Source organism: Rana temporaria, chromosome 1, assembly GCF_905171775.1.
Source record: "Rana temporaria chromosome 1, aRanTem1.1, whole genome shotgun sequence".
Lineage (NCBI taxonomy): Eukaryota > Metazoa > Chordata > Amphibia > Anura > Ranidae > Rana > Rana temporaria.
This window is the reverse complement of record NC_053489.1, coordinates 447273961-447297803: the sequence shown is the minus strand read 5'-3', so window position 1 is coordinate 447297803 and position 23843 is coordinate 447273961. Positions and strand designations below refer to the sequence as shown.

Below are 23843 nucleotides of genomic sequence, written 5' to 3'. Positions count from 1 at the left end.
GGGAGAATCACAGTTATTTTACACGACAGTCATATGGCCTTTTGCAGATGTTAGGGCAAACAAAGCTTGGTACACATAGAAGCGTATTTTTAGTGTAGCACTATCCCCGGAGGAGCTGCTGGATTTTTGGGCGGCGTATTACCTCATGGCTCCTCCGAAATTCCTAGGGGTGAATAATGCGTATTGCATATAGTAGAAGTAAAGGAATGTCCACGACAGGTGCTCTTTGCAGTGCTCTTTATTACCCAGCCGGGTAAAAACAGTAAACTTGTGGTGAGGAAAGTAAAGTTGAAGAAGAATGGAGAATAGCAGATTCAGGCATGATAATAGGAAACAGTCCTGCTCTCAAACGTAACCCTTCAATGCGCCACTCCCGTCAGAGTGGGCTTAGCGTACCCAGACAGGCCTCTCTCACTGACCTGGCAGCAGGAGTATCACTCTGACAATTGTAGGAGAAAGAGCCTCTGCCACAGACTCTCCACGGTGAGCCTCATAAAGACACCTCTGCCACAGGTCCTCTCTGGATTGAATTCTTGGAGATATCCCTCCTTAGATAAGTTACGCCTGGATCTCCTTCAACTTGTCGCCCAGGTACCGACTGACAGGTGATCAATCCCTCAGTGTTCGGCTACCTCGATCCCCGGTGATTTGTTAAGGCCCTTTTGGACCGCCAGCCTCTCAATGGCTGACTCCCCACCGAACAGCAGTACAGCTTGGGATCCTCAAAGGTGGGAACCAGTCACTCACTGGGTCCCCGTCGCTGTTCAGATGCTCCGGGCCAGCATGGTCCCGGAACCAGGAACACTGCGTGGCACGCACGCCCCGGCCGGGTAGGCCCTAAAGGTGGGTGCCACACTGGACGAAGAAGACCCAGACCAAATGGCGTCTGCCTTATAAATACCCCTCCCCAGCATGCACAGCGAGGACAAACCCTCCTGATTAGCTGCTGGTAAAGAGCACCCAAACCTTGACTCCACTGCTGCCACCTGCAGCACCGGGGCTGTTTTGCATTTAACAATCTGGATCAGAGTTTAACTACACTCTGATCTACCCTTAAATTTAACTAGCACCAGTACTATGAAGTACATAGGCGCTACACAAGTGTAGGCATATTTAATGTATAGGTAGGAGTACAATGGATCGTACATGTAAAATGAAATGAGCATAGATATTTTTAGGAGACCTTTTATTAAACAAGTTTGCGACTACTGCTTATTAGATTTGATTCAGAAATTAAATGCAATGAACCAAATGGGTTTAATGGCGAGTTGGGTTTTGAGCACTGAGGTGTAACAAGGAATGGAAAAAGTAATAGCCCATGCACATGGGCGCTTTTGCCCACATAACGTAAAAACTGGCATATTCTGGTGCTCAGGAGGCACAGGTACAGTGTACAACCCACTGCCAGCAGCCCTGTCAAAATCAATGACAGGCTGAAATACCCAGCTCGTATTCTTTGCTGTACCAAAACATACTTGAATTTAAGGCCACATGCGTTCAGAGACATATGCCCCAAATATCAAAATTCTGCATTTAGGGAATTTATCACTAAATGGATATGGCTCTGAAAGCAAGTACGTGGAACAGCATGCAACTGCATATTTTAGTCTGTATGCTTCACTTGTGTCTCCCATGCAGTATTTTTCAATGTCATTCAATTAGAGCCTGCATCTACTTCAATATTTTTTTTTTTTTTTTTTACTCTGTGCCATTACGAATAAGCCCCCTCTACAGGGGCATGCTTTTGTGTATTTTCCTCTGTTTACCCTATTTTTATAAAACCACATGAAGAAGACTGACTTTGGCCTGAAATGTTGTGCAATTCATGCTGTGATGTAAAATAAATAGGTTACTCCTGTAAATACTGAGAAGCCACATGACATCTTTTTTCTTACAGATACAGTCTATTTTACCATGCACTTAGCTAACACGTGTGCAGAAGAAGCAGCTACTAGGTATGAGGCCTGGGGAACAGCACCTATTGTACTTGTGGTTGAGAATAGCACCTGAGGTAGGAAATATCACCTACTGCATCTAAAGCCTCGTACACACGACCAAGTTTCTCGGCAAAAACCAGCAAGAAACTTGCTGGGAGATATTTTTTTGCTGAGGAAACCGGTCGTGTGTACATTTTCGTTGAGGAAACTGTCGAGAAACTCGACGAGCCAAAAAATAGAGAGAAACTTGCCTTGTCGAGTTCCTCGACAGCCTAACAAGGAACTCGACGAGGAAAACGATGTGTTTCGCCCGTCAAGTTCCTCGGTCGTGTGTACGAGGCTTGAGGTGGGATGATTATAGGTCTCCATTTGCTATCCCTGTTCAAGGAGAGGCTTCAAATGAAAAGGGGAGTATGCTGGAGCCTTCATTTCTTAAAATAAATGGCCACTTTTGAGGACTATGTGATAGTATTCATACAACAAAGAAACTAATAAAGAGGAGTTTAAATATTGTATCTTTTGGTTGAAAAAAATACCTACCTAAGGCCTGCATGAGGTGCACATCATGACTTTGGCAACCTAGTAAGAAAGTGATAAATCCTAGCCCCAGACTACACAAAGCTTTAATGTGTGGTCAAAATAGTGTATGGCCACATATTGCACAATTTGTGTTGCTTATCTATGACTGATCAAGCCACCAGACCGGCCATGTTTGACAATCTTTTGTTTATTAAATAGTTATTGTTATCTGATTGTGTGAGTAAGATGACTGTGTATTGAATTTACTTACCCAGGTAGTTTTGTGATAGGTTGAGCTGTTTAATGTTAATATGGACAGAACCTTTTGGAATCCAGACAACCTCCTCATATCCTTGAGAAATGGGGGAGGGAGAGAGGGGAACAAGCTGTAAGAGAGATGTTGGACATAACACTCAATCGTGTAAGGGCATAGCTCACATTCACACTGAATCTGTTTCACTTGCAGACACACTTAAAGTACATGCATACAGGCAGTGGCGTAGCGTGGGATGTCAGCGCCTGGGGCTAGGCAAGTAATTTGTGCCCCCTTGACCCATGGACTTGCCTTTTTTCAGCTAGCTCCAGTCAGGTCACATGATCCACTGTGTGAGACAGCGGTTGGCTGTAGGGAAGAGGAGAGCATGCTTGATAATGGCTGGTAAAGTCTGGAGTGGTGACATCATGCATATGTTCCTATGTCCCATCTGTTGTTGGTGCTCCCTCCTATCCACACTCGCGACAGCGCCCCTCTAAATTTTTCGCCCGGGGCGGTGGACCCCCTTGCACCCCCCACGCTACACCACTGCATACAGGAGGGGAATGGTATCCAGAACATCAGTAGATGAGAGTGACCTGTGCATCTCTCGCCTTATATCTAAAGTACTGGTAATCCTTGCTTAAAATGATAGGAAAATCAGCAACAGCAGTATGTAGCATGGAGTGACATTTGCCTGATTTCTTGAATGTGTTTTAAAAACTATACACAGGAGTTTTTTGAAAATGCCATACAAACCTACACTTGCAGAGGTAAGTTAAATGTGACAGTTCCCGATGTGTTTTGCCCAGTAGTTGGAAGTAAAATAATGTTAACAGTGGGGTTGATTTACTAATATATATATATATATGAATGAACAATGACAGGATACAGTAGGGAACTACATAAATAGGTGCCACCATAATCAACACATATGCCCGTTATTTAGGAAGCTGCTGGACGTGTGGGATGTTGTATGCTTAGGGCAGGCAGAGCGGTGACAGCTAGTGTTGCAGTTAGATTTAATTGCTTACTGCTGAGTATAATGTGTAGCTGAGCCTAATAACACCAGTGGGTATTGTAATATATTGTAATTCACTCTTGTGGGCAGAGATACATATCAATCTCTAATGTGTGATTCAGAGGTGTAGCCTTCTGTACCAGCCATTGCACAGTGAAGTAAAGGCTTTGTAAGATCAGATAGAGCTTCACAGCAACAGACAATTCCTTTCCGTGTTAGTGCTTGCAGGAACCCTATGCACTAAAATTCTGGGCTGGAAGACTCATCACTTTCATAGATGCAGAACATAGTGGGGTTAATGTACCAAAGGCAAATAGGCTGTTTTCTTTGCAAGATAATTTTGCTTAGGAAATGTGGTGGCAATTCACTTTGCAAACAATACCCATTCACCCCCAAAAAACTGTAATTTTGCTTGTGTGATTGGATGATGAAAGTCAGCAGAGCTTCACCTCATTCACTAAGAGAAGGCAAAATTCCCTCACAAAGTGAAAATTCCCTTGCAATGTGGACAGCCTATTCACCTTTAGTAAACCAACCCCAGTGAGTGTAGAACAGAGCAGACAGCCTAGCAAGGATAGCCAAGAGAACAAAGGCTGCAGAGATGGTTAATGAACAGGGGTAGCACAACATAGAGCATGGCAGAGAGGCAGATAATGCATGCACGCTAGGGGTATAAAATGTGGGCAAGAAATCTTCACTGCCACTGACAGAAAACAGAAAGTGACATTTTCTCTTTATATTCTTATATACTTTGTCTAGTTCATTATATCTGATCACTCTTTGAGGAAATTAAACCATTTTAATTTATCAATAAAAATTCAACAAAATTGTAAATGGTCATTAACCAAAAATGGATCCACAATATCCACAAAATATCCACAAAATCCACAAAAATGGATCTACAATAAAGGATCCACATGCTGCATTCAGATGAAAATGACATAAAAAAAGCAAGAGGAATTCTGGTCTACATCTTCAATTTTTTTTTTCCATTCAACCTACTGTATACTGTATAATCCTAAGTGCATAGGGAAACTACTGAAATGTAATTTATAATTTCAGTTTCACATTAACTCCCAACTGTGTGATGTTGTTTTTTTTTCATGTTAAAGTGATTCGATTTTACATCCTACTAACTAGACATTCTGAAATATTTGGTTTGTAATTTAATGTGTAACCCCTTAATGTACTGTATATAATTATTGACATTTTATGTAAATAAAAGTTTGAGTTTACTACCAGGCAAAACACTGGGCCACAAAGGGCCAACTATTTGTAACAAATGTACTAATGTAGTTGTAATATCTCCGTTGGACAATGTATTTTTTCTCACCTCCCTCATAGAATGACTGGTTGAAGATTCCCTCAATGGTCTCACATAAATTGCCATCTCCTCCACACACACGGCATTTGTCTTCCTTAGCATCAGATCCCAAGATTCGATCACAGCCAACGTGCTATTGGTGAAGAGAAATAAATAAAAAATTGACATACAAGATTATATTTTAAAATAATAACTTCTACCCTATCCAGAGTGATAGAGAGCAACTCCCCAACAATAATAGATAATAAAGATTTTTCTGCTCCATCCCCCATAGGTATTTGTACTAATATCAACTTCTTTAAACCTCTTTAACCCCTGATTAACATACCCCCTAGTGCAGACTTGGTTTTCAACCTTTCTAGTTACTAGTTTCTAGTGACCCCTTTATAAAATTTCCCAAGTTGTGGGGACCCCTAACAGTAGAATTTTCGTAGCGTGGGTTGTCAGCACCCAAGGCAAGACAAGTAAATTGCACCCCTAACCCACGGACATTTAGGGCTCCCTGAGTCCCTTCCATTCGTACAGTATTAAAACCCCTTCTGGTACCTTTTAGGATGTACCACTCTCTATGTTCTCCTTTCTTTCCCTTTTACCTCTCTATCTTAATTTCTTGTCCCCCCCCCCCCCCCCCATATCCCTCTCTCTAGCCGTATTTCCTGTTCTTTCTCTTATTCATTTGTTCCCTCTTTTCCTCTCCCTTCCATGTATTCTCTATTTTTATATTTTTTCCTTATCTTACTCCTTGGGGGGGGATGAGTGGCAGTGCTGGCAGGGAGTTCTGATCAGCCAACTTGGGTGCTCTTGATCAAGATCACCTGCTGATCTGAGAACTGTAGTGGGGACTTTAAATGGCAACTCTAATCACAGGTAGTGTTACTCACTGTGTCTCCATCTCTGTGGTGTCTCGCAGCAGTGACACCTATGCCGAAATCAGGAGATAGGGTCTCCTTCTGCCCCTCATGCCATGCCACAGGGACTGCCCTGCTGGGTGGCTGCAAAAAGGCTGTGAGTGCTGCAGGCTTCATGAACAGCTCAGGATTCGGTGACCCCTGGAAAATCTTCATTTGACCCCTGAGGGGGTCCCGACCCCAGGTTGAGAACCACTGCCCTAGTGCCTATATTTACCACTCCTACTTCCATCTGGGTGCTGCAGTATGGCCTGGGGAGCATGCTTGGCTGTCTCATATTGAGAAGTATTAGGATTTTCATAAAGGTTCCAGGGGCAGTTGAGTAACTAGTGGAAAAAAATATGAAGCCTGGTGGGGAGGTCTCCCATCTAGAAAATCAGAGATGGACAAGAAGAAAACGTGACACAGCTTAGGGCCAGTTCACACCCCAAAAATGCACTTCTGGATATGTTCCAGATAAACATGAAGTTCCGGTGCATTTTTGATATGGTTTGTTGTCTTCCAGAAGTCCCCCGCAGGGCACCGACATTAGGTAGATATCTGTCTCCAAGTTTATTTCCCAGCAGGAAGGAAAATCCTTCACACTGGCTTCAGTTCAAAGGCACTTTTGCACGTGGCATTAGTGGTTGCCCCTGCTGTTCACACAGTGAGAAGGGGGACTCTGTGCATTCTTCCAGTAATGACATAAATTATGACATTATTTCCTTCATTAATTGTAACACTCGGTATTTGATATATGCAATTACGTGCAACCTTTGCAAAATTCGATATGTTGGCCATACCCCATATCACCTGCAGATTGAAGGATCACCTGCATGACCATCTTTATGACATTACCAAGAAACATTCAACCAATGTAGCTAACCACTTCAATGATTGTCATGCAGGTGACCCCTCAGCTGTATCAATACAGCGTGTAGATCATAGTTCCCAGGAGAGGTGGCGATAAGTTCAGATTTCTGTGTAATAAGGAAGTTTTCTGGATCTTCCATCTGGGTACACGTAAACCTGTAAGGCTGAACCGTGAATGGAATGTGTCAAATTTTTATGAATGAATAAAATTAATCCTAGGTTTTTGGTACTGGCGACCCTGATAGACATTTTTTCAAACTTTTGTTACTGGTGACCCCGATAGACGCTTTTTCAAATTTTTGCTATTGGTGATCCCTGTAGACATTTTTTCAAATTTTTGCTACTAGTGACCCCGATAGACATTTTTTCAACCTTTTTAAAAAAATTGGGTTAAATTTTTATTTTGTATTCAGCCTGTTCTTTATATGATTCCAATGATGTTTCAATCACAAGTAATTATTACATATATGTATACATATCTCTGTAGTGGACATTTGTATGTAAGGTATGATTAAGTGCTGAGGAAGCGTGAAACACGTTAGCTGGTGATGATATTCCCATCTATTTGTGTTTTTGGACATGTTTTTATGGACTATAAATGTGATTCTACTGAACGTGTGGCCAGCCATAATTCTTTTTTGCTTATTGGAATCCGTGATGGACAGAGCCAGCACCTGGTCTATGTGTTAGTGGAGGTGGGAGACTGACCTAGAGCAGTGTTCACACACATCTATGCTGCCATAGGTGGTAGTTGACAGGTTACTAGACTGCCATTTACAAAGCTCGGTCAGTCTCTTTGTACCTACAGCCTACCCACGTATATGACATTTTATAGAGGCCCGTCTGACGTCACTGATGCTTAGGTGCTGACCACCCCCTACCATTACCAGCATAGTCCTGTTTATGGCTGTGGATGTGATTACGCAAAGAAGCATGCCCATTTACCCTCTTCCTTGTGGAACCACCAGTTGCAGCAGGTATTAATATAAAACCCTTACATTTCTGACTGTTCAAAATGAGGGGCTGATCTGCGATTTGAAGGTGGAGAAATTTTGGCTCATTTGTGGTCTACTGCACACTATTGTTCAATTGCACACTGGATGTCTAATGCTTGTGAACCCGAAACGAAGGCCCCTTTTACATGCATGCCCCCTGTTCCTTTTTCATCAAAGCATCCTAGGCTGATAACAGCATCAGAAAAACACAACTATACCAGCATCATTTAAGTTCAAAGTAAACTGCAAATGTTCCACTAATCAAAGGTCTCTTGTGCGTTCTTCAATACCCCCCATCAGTTGTGCTCTCACCTGGTTGCAATGACCTTACAAATTAATGTATGGTCAATATGTGCTTTATCCCTCAGTTTGGGGTATTAGATGTCACCACTTCTCATAATCTCCACTATATCACCTTCTCCTATAAAATTATACCCTCCTAAGATCGGGGGATCTGAGGAAATCACGAGACCCTGTGACGAAACGCGTGGGAGAATATATGCACATTACTTGGTGCAGTGGAGCACCTGTACAATGCGAGTGTGGTTTTAAAAAGCTGGAGAAAGGAATAAAGTATTTTTTTTTTTTTTAAGGTTAAAGCACTATTCAGTTTTTTTACATGCTTACTGCAGAGTGGAAGGTAGAGATTGGAGACTGAATACTTTACAAGTGCTTAAGAGCTAAGGGAGGGGGATCTGTGAGGAGCATTTGTCACATATTGCATGACTGGTGAAGCATGTTGAAGAACGCTCAAGAGACCTTTGATTAGTGGAACATTTGCATTTTTTTTAACATAAATAATGCTGGTATAGTTGACTTTATTTTTTTCATTGGTTGCCAATTGCTGTATTCGTTGAATATTTGTATTTTAATTTGGATATAAGTGATGGCAATAGGAATTACCAGGTGTAGCAGCGCTGTACCAGAATTAGGTTATAGCCACTGCATATAGCACTTAGGCCCCGTACACACGATAGAATCTATCCGCAGATAAATCCCATCGAATGGGTTTCTGCGGATAGTTTCTATGGTGTGTACACTCCGGCGGATATTTATCCGCGGATATTTCCGAATTCCAGCAGATAAATATTTGTCGTTCTTGCACAGAATATCTATCTGCTGGAATCAGATCCCACGGATGGATCCGCTCGTCTGTACAGACTCACCGGATCCATCCGTCCAAAGGGATTCCCCGCACGCGTCGTAATGATTTGACGCATGCGTGGAATTCCTTATATGACAGCGTCGCGCCCGTCGCCGCGTCATAATCGCGGCGACGGCGCGACACGTCATCGCCAGAGGATTTCGGCGTGGATTTCAATGCGATGGTGTGTACACGCCATCGCATAGAAATCTGCTGAAATCCTCGAGAGGATTTATCCGCGGATACGGTCCGCTGGACCGTATACGCGGATAAATCCTCTCGTGTGTATGGGGCCTTAGGGTGATTTTGTTCTTTCCCTGGTCTCGTGATGGAGGAAATATGGACCCATGTAATCCCTGTGGTCGATCAGATGTAAACGAACATGCATCCACCTATTTCCACTAACATCTGGACAAGACTAGGGATGAGCCGAACACCCCCTGGTTCGGTTCGCAGCAGAACATGCAAAAAATGTATTCGAACACGCGAACACCGTTAAAGTCTATGGGACACGAACATGAAAAATCAAAAGTGATCATTTTAAAAGGTAATATGCAAGTTATTGTCATTAAAAGTGTTTGGGGATTGGGTCCTGCCCCAGGGGACATGTATCAATTAAAAAAAAAAAACGTTTTAAAAACTGCAGTTTTTTTTGGGAGCAGTGATTTAAATAATGCTTAAAGTGAAACAATAAAAGTGAAATATTCCTTCAGGTCTGGTATAGATATTAAAGGGAACCCTGCGCCAATTTTTTTTTTTTAAATGGTGTAGGGGTCCCCCTAAAAAATAAAACGAAAGAAGTGTTTATTGATTGGTTCGCGCAAAAGTTATGGCGTCTACAAAATAGGGGATGGCTTTATGGCATTTTTATTAATATTTTTTTACTAGTAATGTTGGCGATCAGCGATTTTTATCGTGATTGCGACATTATGGCGGACACATCGGACACTTCTGACACCATTTTGGGACCATTGTCATTTTTACAGCAAACAATGCTATAAAAATGCACGGATTACTGTAAAAATTACACTGGCAGTGAATGGGGTTAACCTGTAGGGGACGCTGAAGGGATTAAGTGTGACCTAGGGAGTGCTTCTAAGGGGTGTGGCTTGCTGTGACACGTCACTGATTGTTGTTCCCGATGACAGGGAACAGACGATCAGTGACATGTCACTAGTGTGTTTACACTAACATCTCCCCGTTTTTCAGCTCTGTGACCCGATCACGGGACACCGGTGGACATTGAGTCCGCGGGTCCCACGGGCACGGTCACGGAGCTCGCGACATGCGATCACGCTGCCGTCATATTAAAAGGGGCGTATATATACGTCCATTCGCCCAGCCGTGCCATTCTGTTGAGGTGGTTAACTTGCACTAAACTATAACCACTAAACTATTAGGCCTCTGCACACTGGACATTAAAATAACGTTATAAAAATGGCAGTAGCTTTGCAGTGAGTTTTTCAACTTTTTTCAACTTGCAATAGCGTTTTTAAGCGTTTATAAGTGTTTTTTAGCATTTTTCCTCATTAGCGTTTTTTTTTCAGTGGATGGAAAATGTTAAAAAACACTGTTGAGTGAAGTTTTTGAGCGTTTATCAGCGTTAGAGTGTTTTTACAGCTGAAAAAACGTCTCTCAGAACCCACTCGTTTTTTTTTTCCTGCTCAAAAACGTCACTTCCCAAAACTGCTGATAACAGCCTATGTGTGCATGTACACATAGAATAACATGACAGAGAGTTTAATGACTGTAGAAAAAAACTTCTACTGCCAAAAACATCCAAAAACGTCCAGTACACATGAGGCCTTACAGTTGTACCGTATATTCTTGCTGTGGGAGAGTAACTACTATAGTAGTCAGAACTCCACAACTTCAAAATAGATTTGCTTACTTTGCTTACTTACTCCTCTACAGTAGGCTCAATGATTAGACAGCTCATATGAGGATGGAAGGGGAAGCCAACATTGCATCATGGAAGTTAGCTAATTTTCTTTGTTTTTGCCTACTATTCTAATACTAGGTGCATAGGCATGCACACAGGGTGTGCCAGGTGTGCCCAGGCACACCCTAATTCACCCCTTACAGCACAGATTCCCCTGACTTCCCTGGCTCCCTCCTTCCCCCTGCTGTGCTACCAGCTTCCCTCCTCTCCCACCAGCTGTTGCTGCAAGGATCTTTTAGGATGAGTGGAGGAAGGGGCCAGTAAATATGTAATTTACCATCCCCTTCCCTTTCTGAATGAACATCATGAGTGATCAGTAGCGTGTGTTTGAGCTTTGGGGTGCACACCCTAATGCAATAGGCTGCGCACACCTATAACTAGATGTGACATGTTGGAAGAAAATGAAGGGGCTACAGACATTAGATACAATATAAATGTATGTTGTATGTGGCAATTTTAGATATAAAAAGGACTTGGTAAGCTCTTTATTATTACTAATGCATTATAAACAGATTATAAGTAATCTAATCACCATACCTACCTTGCACTCTCCATTAACACAGATATCATAGGAGTCTGGTCTACACGGTGTTCCATCGGTCACAGCTGCAGCTCTCTCTGTGTAGAAGTTAAAGCCTTCTGCTAAGCAGTTGAGTGAACAGGCCTTCACCCCACCTAAAATTAAACATGTCTATTATTCAAGATATATCCTTAACCAATCTACATATTTATCTCTAATTCAAGCATGTAAATCAAGATTGCTGACCTCACCTTGAGAAAGCATTGAACCCAACCACAGCCATACAACTAACTAGAAGGAAGCACCTTCTGATTTTCTTTCAGTACAGGTTTCCTGAACAGCTGAATAAAAATGTCAGTACACCACAACCACTTTATAGATGTAAAATTACCTCACTGGCCATAAAGCATTGTGCTTTGAAAAGCACAGGATAGCACCCTGCAGTGATTAAGCCCTGAATTTTCTCTCCACTGAGCATTTTCAAGTATCATACATTTTGTAAATAGCTGCACTACCTTTTCTGTACTACAAGTGGTAATAAACTGGGGCTGGTTTTTAGGCCAGCTGTATGAACAGTGTTCTATTTTGTTCCTATGTTTGGGTTTCCTATGAAAGTTTGTTAATTTTTTCAACACCCATATATAGTGGTAGTTTAAAGTGTATCTCTGGGCAAAACATTTTTTTTTTTTATTCTTAGTAGAGTGGGGAAGGGTTGAACTATCTGTCCATTTGTATTGCAAAAAATACAGTAAAGTGCTGCGCTCCACTTATATATTATAAATAATGTGCTCTTAGGCCTTGTACACACGACCGCACATGTCCGCTGAAACTGGTCCGTCGTGTGTAGGGCCTACCAGAAAGTTTCCCGGCCTAGCGGACAGGTTTCCAGCGGACAAAAGTTTCTTAGCATGCTAAGAAACTTGTCCGCTGGAAGCCTGTCCGTCGGACATGTCCGATGGTTAGTACGACTCATCGGACATGTCCGCTGGCCCGAAATCCCGCGCATGCGTCAAATTGATTTGACGCATGCGTGGAAGCATTGACCTTCCGCGGACCGTTTTCATCGGACATGTCTGCTCGTCTGTACAAGGCCTCATACCCAAAGTGAAACATGTAAAAAACTTGTGTTAAATTATCAATTCAGTTAACGTGATAAGTATCCAGTGATGTCAAATCATAAGTCCATCCAACGTGTCCTTTATACTTAAATACAGACAATCCCCGAGTTACGAACACAATAAGGACTGTAGGTTTGTTCGTAAGTCAAAGTTGTTCATAAGTCGCAACACTGCATTCGTAAGTGTAACTTCCACCTGTGCATGGATGTGGGATGTCTCAGGCGCTTGTTATGTTATCTCGGGCTCCTCTGTGTGGGATGTGTCCGGAGGTGCTCGGAGGTATCCAGGACCAGCGTGGAGCACAAGTGACTGCCATTTGAGGCCGGCTTCGTAAGTAGGAGTCGTTCGTAACTTGGGTGTTCTTTGTTCAATAAAGTTTTTATTGAGTAGAAAGTATAAGTAAAGACATACAGTATCAAAGGACATACATGAAATAAAAGTGAAGTGAATATTCCCCACAAATACTAACAGTGGCAGTAATAACCCCAGTATTGGCGAACAACATAATCGGGCAATAATCACCGTTAGAGGTATGGAGGCATATTGGTGAAAAATACTTTCAAGAGCACTTAGTGAGACAATATACCGGACAATAACTGTTAGTACTCTTTTCTTTTCAAAATGCTCCACGGCTCGCAAACCTGAACCTTGTTTCGCTCAGTACACAAGGGCATAATATTGAAAACCTTCAAATCAGAAAGAGAACTTAAAATGATAATAAATAATAGTAAGGAGAAGTACAGAGAAGAGTAAGAGAGAGAAAGAGAGGGCAGAGAGAGAAAGATAGGATGGGGGAAGGGTAAGTGGGGGGGGGTGATAGGTTAGGGGGAGTTCCTCCGCCCCTGGCCGCCTCCTCAAAGCAGAGAAGTATGTCAAAGGTAACAGCGCTGTAAAGTGACAGTAAGATATGGAACATTAGCCGGGTTGAGACATAATTTCAACTTGGGTGTTCTTAACTCAGGGACTACCTATAAATTGCATATCTATAGATAAAGGTCTCAAAAAAATCCAGTGTTTCTTCATCCAAATCTCAATATTTGCTCCAGCAAACCATGCATAGGGGACTAAAAAATTATAAACTATGTTTTTTATTGTGGTCTGTGTCGCCATATTCCCATTGGGAATATTCTCTTGATGGTATGGTACTGGTGGCCATTGTCAAAAAATGAGGGGAGATCCAAAATTTTAAGGTTGTCCCCAGAACAAGGGATCATCTAAAAGGGACACCTATTCCAGGAGTACTAGTACTAATAAGGTGGGGAATTTCCTTTACTTTGGGAGAATTTCTTTAAATTCCTATTGCATCTCTGGGACAAGAAGTGAAGGGAAATGTACCCATTGGTACCTATCAAAAACTATAACAAAAAATGATACATATGCCTAGTACACACGATCGTTTTTTCCGACGGTCAAAAGACCGGTCCCTTTTCCCCTGTACACGTGGCCGGTTTTCCCGACAGGGAAACTGCCAGGAGAACTTTGGTCGGGAAAACCAGCCGTGTGTATGCTCCCTCGCAGTGTTTCCCATAGGAAAACTACGGGGAAAAAAATGCAGCGATTCTCGTGAGAAAAAAGAGAACATGTACTCAAGGAGTATACACATGGCCGGTTTTCCCAGCCAAAGCAAAACACGTCAGTTTTCCAGATGGGAAAAACGATTGTGTGTACTAGGCAATACACTTTAGGATAATTAGCTGAGTTGGTTAAACCCAAACTCCATTTAACAAAGCCAGCCTATATTGTTGAGCCAATACCAAGACTCGAGACTTAAGCAGCTGTCTTTGTAACAAAGAATATTGTAGCAATTGCTCTTCGTCAGAATGTTGGACCATATTTCTTAGTGAGAGAAGCCTAGGCATTCCAGGTCCAGATGTGGTTTATGCTGACAAAAACTTGATCTGGATTTTGCTGATAATAAGCATACTGTTCTATTGTAAGCCAAATATTTACAGCACAAAATGAAAGGCGTGTTAAAATATAAAAGTCGGTTATTAGTACGTTCTGATTTTTGTTTATCAGTGTGTTGGGTTTTGTACACTTGTCTTGTATAGACAAGGTTCCCTGCACTCCTGATCTCTGGAAGAATTTAGCTGCATCTGGTGTAGATAAGCTTTGTTCCCGGCCTCATTTTCCCTTTGCACCTCTGCACTCTCCCTTCAGGAATGCGCTGAGCTGAGCATTTCAGCTAAATCTTCCACTTTAGAAATTGTATGCAGAATCTCCCAAGGGAAAAATTCCCCAACAAGCCAGTGAGGGGAGGAGGTGGGGTGAACAGAGCACATACTGGATGATCCGTGAAAGGGGGGGCCTGACACATGGGTGTGAAATAAACACAGAGCACACATTTTACATGGAAGAACAGATAGGCAGGTGCAGAATATGTTATACATCAAGGTCAGATTATACTTTGTTGCGTAAACGCTGTAGGCTGTCTTCCATCACTGCAGCTGGATGAGATTGGGTAAAATAGGTTACTTGAGTCCATGGACGTGAGTGTACAGGACAAGATGTTAGGGGCAAAGTATGCAAGGCACATTTAGCTGACATGATACATTTTGTTTGGTCTGGTAGTTTCAATAGTATATACAAAAATAGAAACGCTCCACAGATGCTAATATTTTTTGAAATGGTCTGTTCATTAACCACTTAAGCCCCGGACCAATATGCAGCTAAAGGTCCAGAGGTGTTTTTACAATTTTGCACTGTGCTGCTTTAACTGGTAATTGCCCGGTCATGCAATGTTGTACCGAAACTAAATTTGCGTCCTTTTCTTCCCACAAATAGAGCTTTCTTTTGATGGTATTTGATTGCCTCTGCGATTTTTATTTTTTGCGATATAAACGGAAAAAGACCGTAAATTTAGAAAAAAATTGATTTTTCTTATAACAAAAAGTAAAAAATATCGAATAAACAAAATTTTAGTCAAACATTTAGGCCAAAATGTATTCAGCCACATGTCTTTAGTAAAAAAAAATCGCAATAAGCGTATATTTATTGGTTTTCGCAAAAGTTATAGCGTCTACAAACTAGGGTACATTTTCTGGAATTTACACAGCTTTTATTTTATGACTGCCTATCTCATTTCTTGAGGTGCTAAAATGGCAGGGCAGTACAAAACCCCCCCAAATCACCCCATTTTGGAAAGTAGACACCCCAAGGAAACTGCTGAGAGGCATGTTGTCCATTGAATTTTTTTATTTTTTTTGTCCCAAGTGATTGAATAATGACAAAAAAAAAGAGTTGTCACTAAATGATATATTGCTCAGACATGCCATGGTTATATGTGGAATTGCACCCCAAAATACATTCTGCTGCTTCTCCTGAGTACGGGGATACCACATGATTGGGACTTTTTGGGAGCCTAGCCGCGTATGGGGCCCCAAAAACCAAGCACCGCCTTCAGCATTTCTAAGGGCACAAATTTTTGATTTCACTCCTCACTACCTATCACAGTTTCGAAGGCCATAAAATGCCAAAAAAGCACAAAACCCCCCCAAATGACCCCATTTTGGAAAGTAGACACCCCAAGCTATTTGCTGAGAGGCATGTCGAGTCCATGGAATATTTTATATTTTGACACAAGTTGCGGGAGTATGACAAACTGATTTTTTTTTTTGCACAAAGTTGTCACTAAATTATATATTGCTCACACATGCCATTGTTATATGTGGAATTGCACCCCAAAATACATTCTGTTGCTTCTCCTGAGTACGGGGATACCACATGTGTGGGACTTTTTAGGAGCCTAGCCGCGTACTGGGGGCCCGAAAACCAAGCACCGCTTTCAAGATTTCTAAGGGCATACATTTTTGATTTCACTCCTCACTAACTATCACTACCTATCACAGTTTTGAAGGCCATAAAATGCCAAGATGGCACACAACCCCCCCCAAATTACCCCATTTTGGAAAGAAGACACCCCAAGCTATTTGCTGAGAGGCATGTTGAGTTCATGGAATATTTAATTTCTTTGCCCCAAGTGATTGAATAATGACCAAATTTTTTTTTACAAAACGTTGTCACTAAATGATATATTGCTCAAACATGCCATGGGCATATGGGGAATTATACCCCAAAATACATTCTGCTGCTTCTCCTGAGTATGGGGATACCACATGTGTGGAAGCCTAGCCGCGTACGAGACCCCGAAAACCAATCACCGCCTTCAAGATTTGTGTGAGTGAAATCAAAAATGTATGTCCTTAGAAATCTTGAAGGTGGTGATTGGTTTTCGGGGCCCCATACGCGGCTAGGCTCCCAAAATGTGTGGTATCCCCGTACTCAGGAGAAGCAGCAGAATGTATTTTAGGGTGTAATTCCACATATGCCAATGGCATTTGTGAGAAATATATCATTTAGTGACAACGTTTTGTAAATTTTTATTTTTTTTGGTCATTATTCAATCACTTGGGGCAAAAAGATTAAATATTCCATGGACTCAACATGCCTCTCAGCAAATAGCTTGGGGTGTCTTCTTTCCAAAATGGGGTCATTTGGGGGGGTTGTGTGCCATTTTGGCATTTTACGGCCTTCAAAACTGTTATAGGTAGTGATAGGTAGTGAGGAGTGATATCAAAAATGTATGCCCTTAGAAATCTTGAAGGCGGTGCTTGGTTTTCGGGGCCTCATACGCGGCTAGGCTAGAGAGGGAGAGAACAATAAAACGACAACTATTTTAGTTTTTTTTTTTTTTTTTTTTTTTTGTGTTTTTTTATTTTTTACTTATTTTTTTTTTTAAACACTTTTTTTTAACTGTAACTGTTCAACTTTTCGGTTCCAGGTTTGGGTCTCTCAAAATGCGATGGCATCTTGGGAGACCCTGTGTAAGTGTGCCTAGCCTGTGAAATGTTTTACCCTACGCTAATACTTCACTCGTGTGTGGAAGCGTTCAAAACATTCACCAATACAAAGACCAGGATCGGCAGGACATTGGGGACAAAAATAACGGGTGTCACGCCTAAATTCATGCTTGCTACAGACACAACATTTTCTTTGGGGGGCCCGTTTGGTAGGGGTACTCTCGAGGGCATACGAAAAATGCCTCTCATGAAGTCGGCTTACTGCATTTGGTAGGGGATGGTGAGGTGTAGAACCGCCTGGATACAGGAGTTCTGTGATGATCTCCTCCTGGAATTCAAGGAAGGATCCATTCCATCCTGAAGCTTTGTATATGACAAAAGCATTCAGTAGAGTCAATTGAAATAAATCTAGAGACACTTTTTTGTACCAGCGTCTCGCCTTATGGGCAATATGATACGGCACCATCAACTGGTCGTTGAGGTCCACCCCTCCCATATTTTGGTTATATTGGTGGACACAGAGGGGTTTCTCCACAACACCAGTCCCCGTACGAATTTGTACTGTCGTGTCTGCGTTTTTGGGTACCCTAAACTGCTGGGTACGCTAGTATAGATCTGATCAGATCAGGTATCGATCCGTTCAGATACTATACCACTAAGGGGGGTGTATGCTTTGCGCGTGGATGTAAGCGTTACTGGCACTAACCTAACGCTGCCTGGGGCGACGCAGACCCTGACTGACACTAAAATTTAATTGATATCACCCGCCGGGCGATCAGAGGGTTAAACCTTTATTGGGTTATATACGGTGGGTGCCCTGATGCTATAAACAGCAAACTAACTAACCAGCGTCAACCGTAACACTTATACAGTGATCACTGGTAAAAGGGTTAACTAGGGGGCAATCAGGGGGTTAAAACCTTTATTAGGTAATATATGGGGGTACCTGATGCTTTCTAAAAACCTGGCGGCGAACCTAAAATAAATAAATAACTAACTGGCTAACCAGCGTCACCAGTGACACTTATACGGTGATCACTGGTGAAAGGGTTAACTCTAGGGGCAATCAGGGGTTAAAACCTTTATTTATGGGGGTACCTAACGCTATAGAAACCTGGCGGCGAACCTCAAAAAAAAACTAGCTACCTAGCTAGAAAACCGATCGCTTAGTGACACTGGCAATAGGGGTGAAAGGGTTAACTAGGGAGGTGATCAAGGGGTTAAACCTTTATTTGGGGGGTAGGGGGCTACCCTGGACCTAAAGGGGTCTAAAGCTAACTGCCCTAACACTTTTTTCTGTCACAAATGACACTAAATGCAGTGATCAGAAAATAAATGATCACTGCAACAGGGGGCTGGGGGGGTGATCAGGGGGTGACTGGCGGTGATCTGAGGGGGTTATGTGCCTGTGTGTACTGGTGTTAGTGTGCTGTTAGGTGCAACTCACTGTACTAATGTCTTCTCTTCTCTGGCTCCGGACGAAAAGAGCGCCAGAGGAGAGATGACATCACTTCCTCCTTGCCTGTGTTTACAGTTCAGGCAGAGGAGGAAGCTGATTCGCTGGGAGCAATCGCGAGGGGGTGGCTAGAAACGAATAGCCGCCCCCCTCATCCCAGATCGCTCCCACGGAAGAACCGACCGACGCATGTACCGGGGGGGTCCCGATCAGCCCCCCGACCCACGTCTAGGCAGGGGCGTACGGGTACGCCCATCTGCCTGTACGTGCCATTCTGTGGACGTATATGTAAATGCAGGGGTCGTTAAGTGGTTAATGTAGTTTGTTGTAGATTAAAAAACACCATTGAGGTGATATCCCATAAAATTATGTGTAAACTTTAAGATACAAAGCTATGCAGAGAATTAACTTGGCAACAGGATATAGTAACTTTTAAAAGAAAACCTAGATACTGCGTTTCCCCGAAAATAAGACCGGGTCTTATATTAATAATGTTCTAAAAAACCTGGAATAAAACAAGATTTTTTTTTTCAAAGGTTCCTGTGTCCCCTGAGTATATCATTTTTTTACAAAATGGATTACATGTTTTTACAAGGACTTTAACCAGGGCTTATTTTCGGGGTAGGGCTTACATTGCAGCCACTCCCAAAAATCACGCTAGGTCTTATTTTTGGGGTAGGGCTTATTTTTGGGGAAACAGGGTAAAACAGAGGTGTGGGCAGCTGTATAGCAGATGAGGTATAATATTGAAAAATGGCAAGTAATGCGCATGGGAGCTAAAATGCAAGTTACTCGCTGCAGTGAAAACCTCTGGGTGAAATCGAGAATGGAAAATGATCTGGGGGTCCTAGTAGATCACAGACTCAGCAACAGCATGCAATGCAAAGCTTCAGTAAGCAACAGACTATTAGCATGCATTATAAAGGGTATTTACTGAAGAGAGAAACATTTAATTGTACTACTTTACAAAACACTGGTTAGGTCACATCTTTAAGTGGTTGTAACTCGACAAATAAATAAAATAATTAATAAATAAATGCTCATTTTTTCATTAAAGCATGATCAGTAGTGTAATGCTGTTGAAATTTTTTCCGACAGGTTAAAGCTCTTGTCGGAAATTTCGATTGTCAGTATGCAATTCCGACGCACAAAAAAACATGCATCCTCAGAATCATTGAACTTCATTTTTCTCGGCTCGTCGTAGTGTTGTACGTCCCTGCGTTCTTGACGGTCTGAATTTTGTATGACCGTGTGTATGCAACACAAGTTTGAGCCAAAATTCCGTCTTAAAAAAATCCATGGTTTTCTTGTCGGAATTTCCGATCGTGTGCATTATACATAACACAAATACTTGTATCCTCTGATCAAACACATTATCTCTTTTCATCTTGTTTTTGTCATAACTGTTATTATCTTCTTATAGACAAGTTGATTCACTCTATAAAACTCCTTAAACGGATTCCTCTGCGAAACATATCGAGAGAAAAGATTTAAATATATGTTATGTGATAGGTCATAATTATCAGCCTTTTGCCTTCACTGTACTATTGTCCTGCCAATAGAGAGCACTTGATGTGCCTTATTGTGGCACATCCCCTTGTTTTTATATGTATTTTATCTTTTATAGATTTATCTATGTATTTTACTTGTACGCCCTTGTACAGTACCATTAAAGTCTATGATAGCCTCCAAAAAAAAAATCTCTTTATATTTGTATCCTCTGTTTTAGCAAGATATTCAGTACAGTATGTTAGTTTTTTATTATAATTCTAAATACCTTTTTGCACAGCTTCTCTGTGCAGTCACATGACCTATATCTGCTGATATCATCGGGGAATCTTAGCCCCTCCCGCTGCAGTTCTTATATTGAGGAAGGAGAGCAGATGGAGATCATGTGACTGCACAGAGGAGCTGTGAAAAAAGTATTTAAAGAGGAACTGCAGTCTGCTTACATAATTTGTAATAAAAACATATTTGCCATTCTGAATATTACCTCCAACCACTTTGCATATTTTATATATACAGTGACTCTGTACTTGCCAAATATGCTGCAGAAATCTCCCTCCACTGAGTCTGGCTGCATTCATTTTAACTGTGGGCAGCTGAAGCTGCTGCCTGTTCCACTTCCTGGATTTACAGACAGACAGAGGCACACGTCCAGCTCTGCAGCCCTGCAGCCCTGCAGCTCTGATTGGCCCTCCTATGACTCATACCCCTGCCTTCCTGGCAAACACTCATTAGAGTTACAGAAAGAGCTGTGCATGATGCCATATGCCTAAGCTTATTACCAGACAAGAAATAGGAAGTGGGCTGTATATAGGTATTTACTAGCAAATTTTTTTTTTTTTACTATCCAAAGTTAAAACAACAAGGTCAAAATATTTAATAGATGGGAAGATGAAAGAGTGACTGAAGGTCCACTTTGAGTTTATAATTTAAGAGAAACACATTGCACTTTATATCTTGACACAGTGCCTTGAAAAAGTATTCATACCCTTTAAAATTTTCTTCATCCTGTCATGTTACAACCAACGCAAATGTATTTTATTGGGATTTTGTGATGAGCCAACACAAAGTGGCACATAATCATGAAGTGAAAGCAAAATGATAAATGGTTTTCATTTTTTTTTACAAATAAATATGTAAAAAGTGTGGCGTGCATTTGTATTCAGCCCCCCTGAGTCAATACTTTGAGGAACCACCTTTTGCTGCAATTACAGCTGCAAGTCTTTTTGGGCATGACTACCAGCTTTGCACATCTAGAGAGTGAATTTTTGCCCATTCTTCATAGTTCAAGCTCTGTCAAGTTGGATCTAGAGCATCTGTGAACAGCAAATTTCAAGTCTTGCCACAGATTCCCAATTGGGTTTAGGTCTGGACTTTGACTGGGCCATTCTATCACATGAATATGCTTTGATCTAAACCATTCCATTGTAGCTCTGGCTGTATGTTTAGGGTTGTTGTCCTGCTGGAGGGTGAAGCTTCGCCCAAGTCTTTTGCAGACTCTTAACAGGTTTTCTTCTAAGATTTCCCTGTATTTGGCTCTATCCATCTTCCCATCATCTCTGACCAGTTTCCCTGTCCCTGCTGAAGTAAAGCATCCCCACAACATGATGCTGCTACCACCATGTTTCATGGTGAGGATGGTGTGTTCAGGGTGATGTGCAGTGTTAGTTTTCCACCACACATAGCTTTCAGGCCAAAAATTTACATTTTGGTCTCATCTGACCAGAGCATCTTCTTCCACATGTTTGCTGTGTCCCCCACATGGCTTCTTGCAAACTGCAAAGGGGACTCATTATGGCTTTCTTTCAACAATGTCTTTCTTCTTGCCACTCTTCCATAAAGGCCAGATTTGTAGAGTGCACTACTAATAGTTGTCCTGGGGACAGAGTCTCATATCTGAGCTGTGGATCTCTGCAGCTCCTCCAGAGTTACCATGGGCCTATTGGCTAAGGTGACCAGATTTTAAAATGAAATCCGGGGACATATATTTTTTTTTTTAATAGTGGCGGCAATTAGCGACTATCTGCCCATCACCACCGCCGCCAGCCTCACAGCCTGTCAACTCTTATGCCGCGTACACATGATCGGAAATTCCAACAAAAAATGTTATATGTGAGCTTTTGTAACAAACACTGGTGAACGGGATTGAACCACAACTGCGGATAGCAAGGATTTCAATGCACTTCTCTATGTTATGTGAGAATTCAGTATTTGACCTCAGGCGTCACTCCAATCAGAACACAGGAGTTTGGGGGTTCTCTACATCATCTATCACATAAAGGAATGCATTGAGCTTCTAGGGGTGGATGTATTAGAACATGCATCCAGTGCCTAGCATTTAAAAGGTTATGATGCACGTGAAGATTTAAATGCACTCCTGTATGCAAGTTATTATCAGTACAGGACCCCAGGCGTCACTCCAATCAATAAACAGGAGTTTTGGGGTTCTCTACATCATTTCACTTAAACATAAGGAAATGCATTAGGCCACTAAGGGAGCAGGTATAATATACCTCAACCCTTAGCATAGAAAAGATAAGGAGAACATGTTCAGTAACTTAGGGCAAGGGCCCATAAACAAGTAAGAACTTATATCAAGCACGTAGTAAATAGGATATGTAATAGCAACTAATAGTTGGATAATAGTGGCATAAATAGCTCAGCTTATTTGAGAGTAATGTTCCTTTAAGATGTTTCACAGCACACAGCCAGAGGCATTACAGACAGTCCCAAGCAGTATGTTACTTTCTATAAAGCCAGTTTTAAATACAGCAGTTGTTTAGAGCAATATGTGTAGCTGGTCTTATTAAGGCACTACAAATTAACCAATTGCTACTTATCTGTTTGCAGGGCTTGAACTTGGCAGCAAGGGATTCCGTAGTGTAGGGTGTCAGCAAGGAAGATCTCTCTGGTTGTTCCCAGCTATGGCAGCCTGAACGTAGTGAAGGTGATGAGCATATTGTTCCAGCCAGCCCTGTTGTCCTGTGTGGCAGCGCTGGTAGCCAGCCCTGTTGTCCTGTGTGGCAGCGCTGGTACCAGAGTTGTAGCGTGTCCGATACGGCTGACAATAATAAAACAGCGTGTGTAATACACGCCGTTCTCTTTATAGTGGCAAGGCATGTGTGCTGAATGCAATGCTAATTGCATTCGGCACTTCCGCGTTCCAAGCTGGCACCGGGCGATGACGTCATCGCGCAGTCGCCGTATGCGTTCCAGTGTCTAGATTCCAACAACAAATGTTTGAGAGCTGGTTCTCAAATTTTCCAACAAAATTTTCTTGTCGGAAATTCCGATCGTCTGTATGCAATTCCGACGCACAAAAATCCTACGCATGCTCGAAATCATTGAACTTCGTTTTTAACGGCTCGTCGTAGTGTTGTATGTCACCGCATTCTTGACGATCCGAATTTGAGACAACATTTGTGTGAGACAAAATGTGGAAAATGGGGTATTAATACCCTTTCAAGGCACTATAAAACAGGGAGGATACAAGTAATTGTGCTATGCGACTTTACAACCTCTTTAAGTATGCCATCTAGGTTTGGTCAC

At 42.0% G+C, this 23843-nt stretch overlaps 1 protein-coding gene across 2 annotated transcripts in view; it reads right to left on the bottom strand.

The window, feature by feature from the left end:
- Window positions 1–23843, bottom strand: part of ADAMTS10 (ADAM metallopeptidase with thrombospondin type 1 motif 10) — a 203937-nt gene that overhangs the window by 24610 nt on the left and 155484 nt on the right. For both annotated transcript variants that reach the window (XM_040327130.1, XM_040327138.1), the window contains 3 exons: window positions 11437–11570; window positions 5064–5187; window positions 2728–2808 (listed from right to left, as the gene is read on the bottom strand). In XM_040327130.1, the coding sequence (XP_040183064.1) occupies window positions 2728–2808; window positions 5064–5187; window positions 11437–11570 (339 nt within the window). The remainder of the gene's footprint in view (window positions 1–2727; window positions 2809–5063; window positions 5188–11436; window positions 11571–23843) is intronic.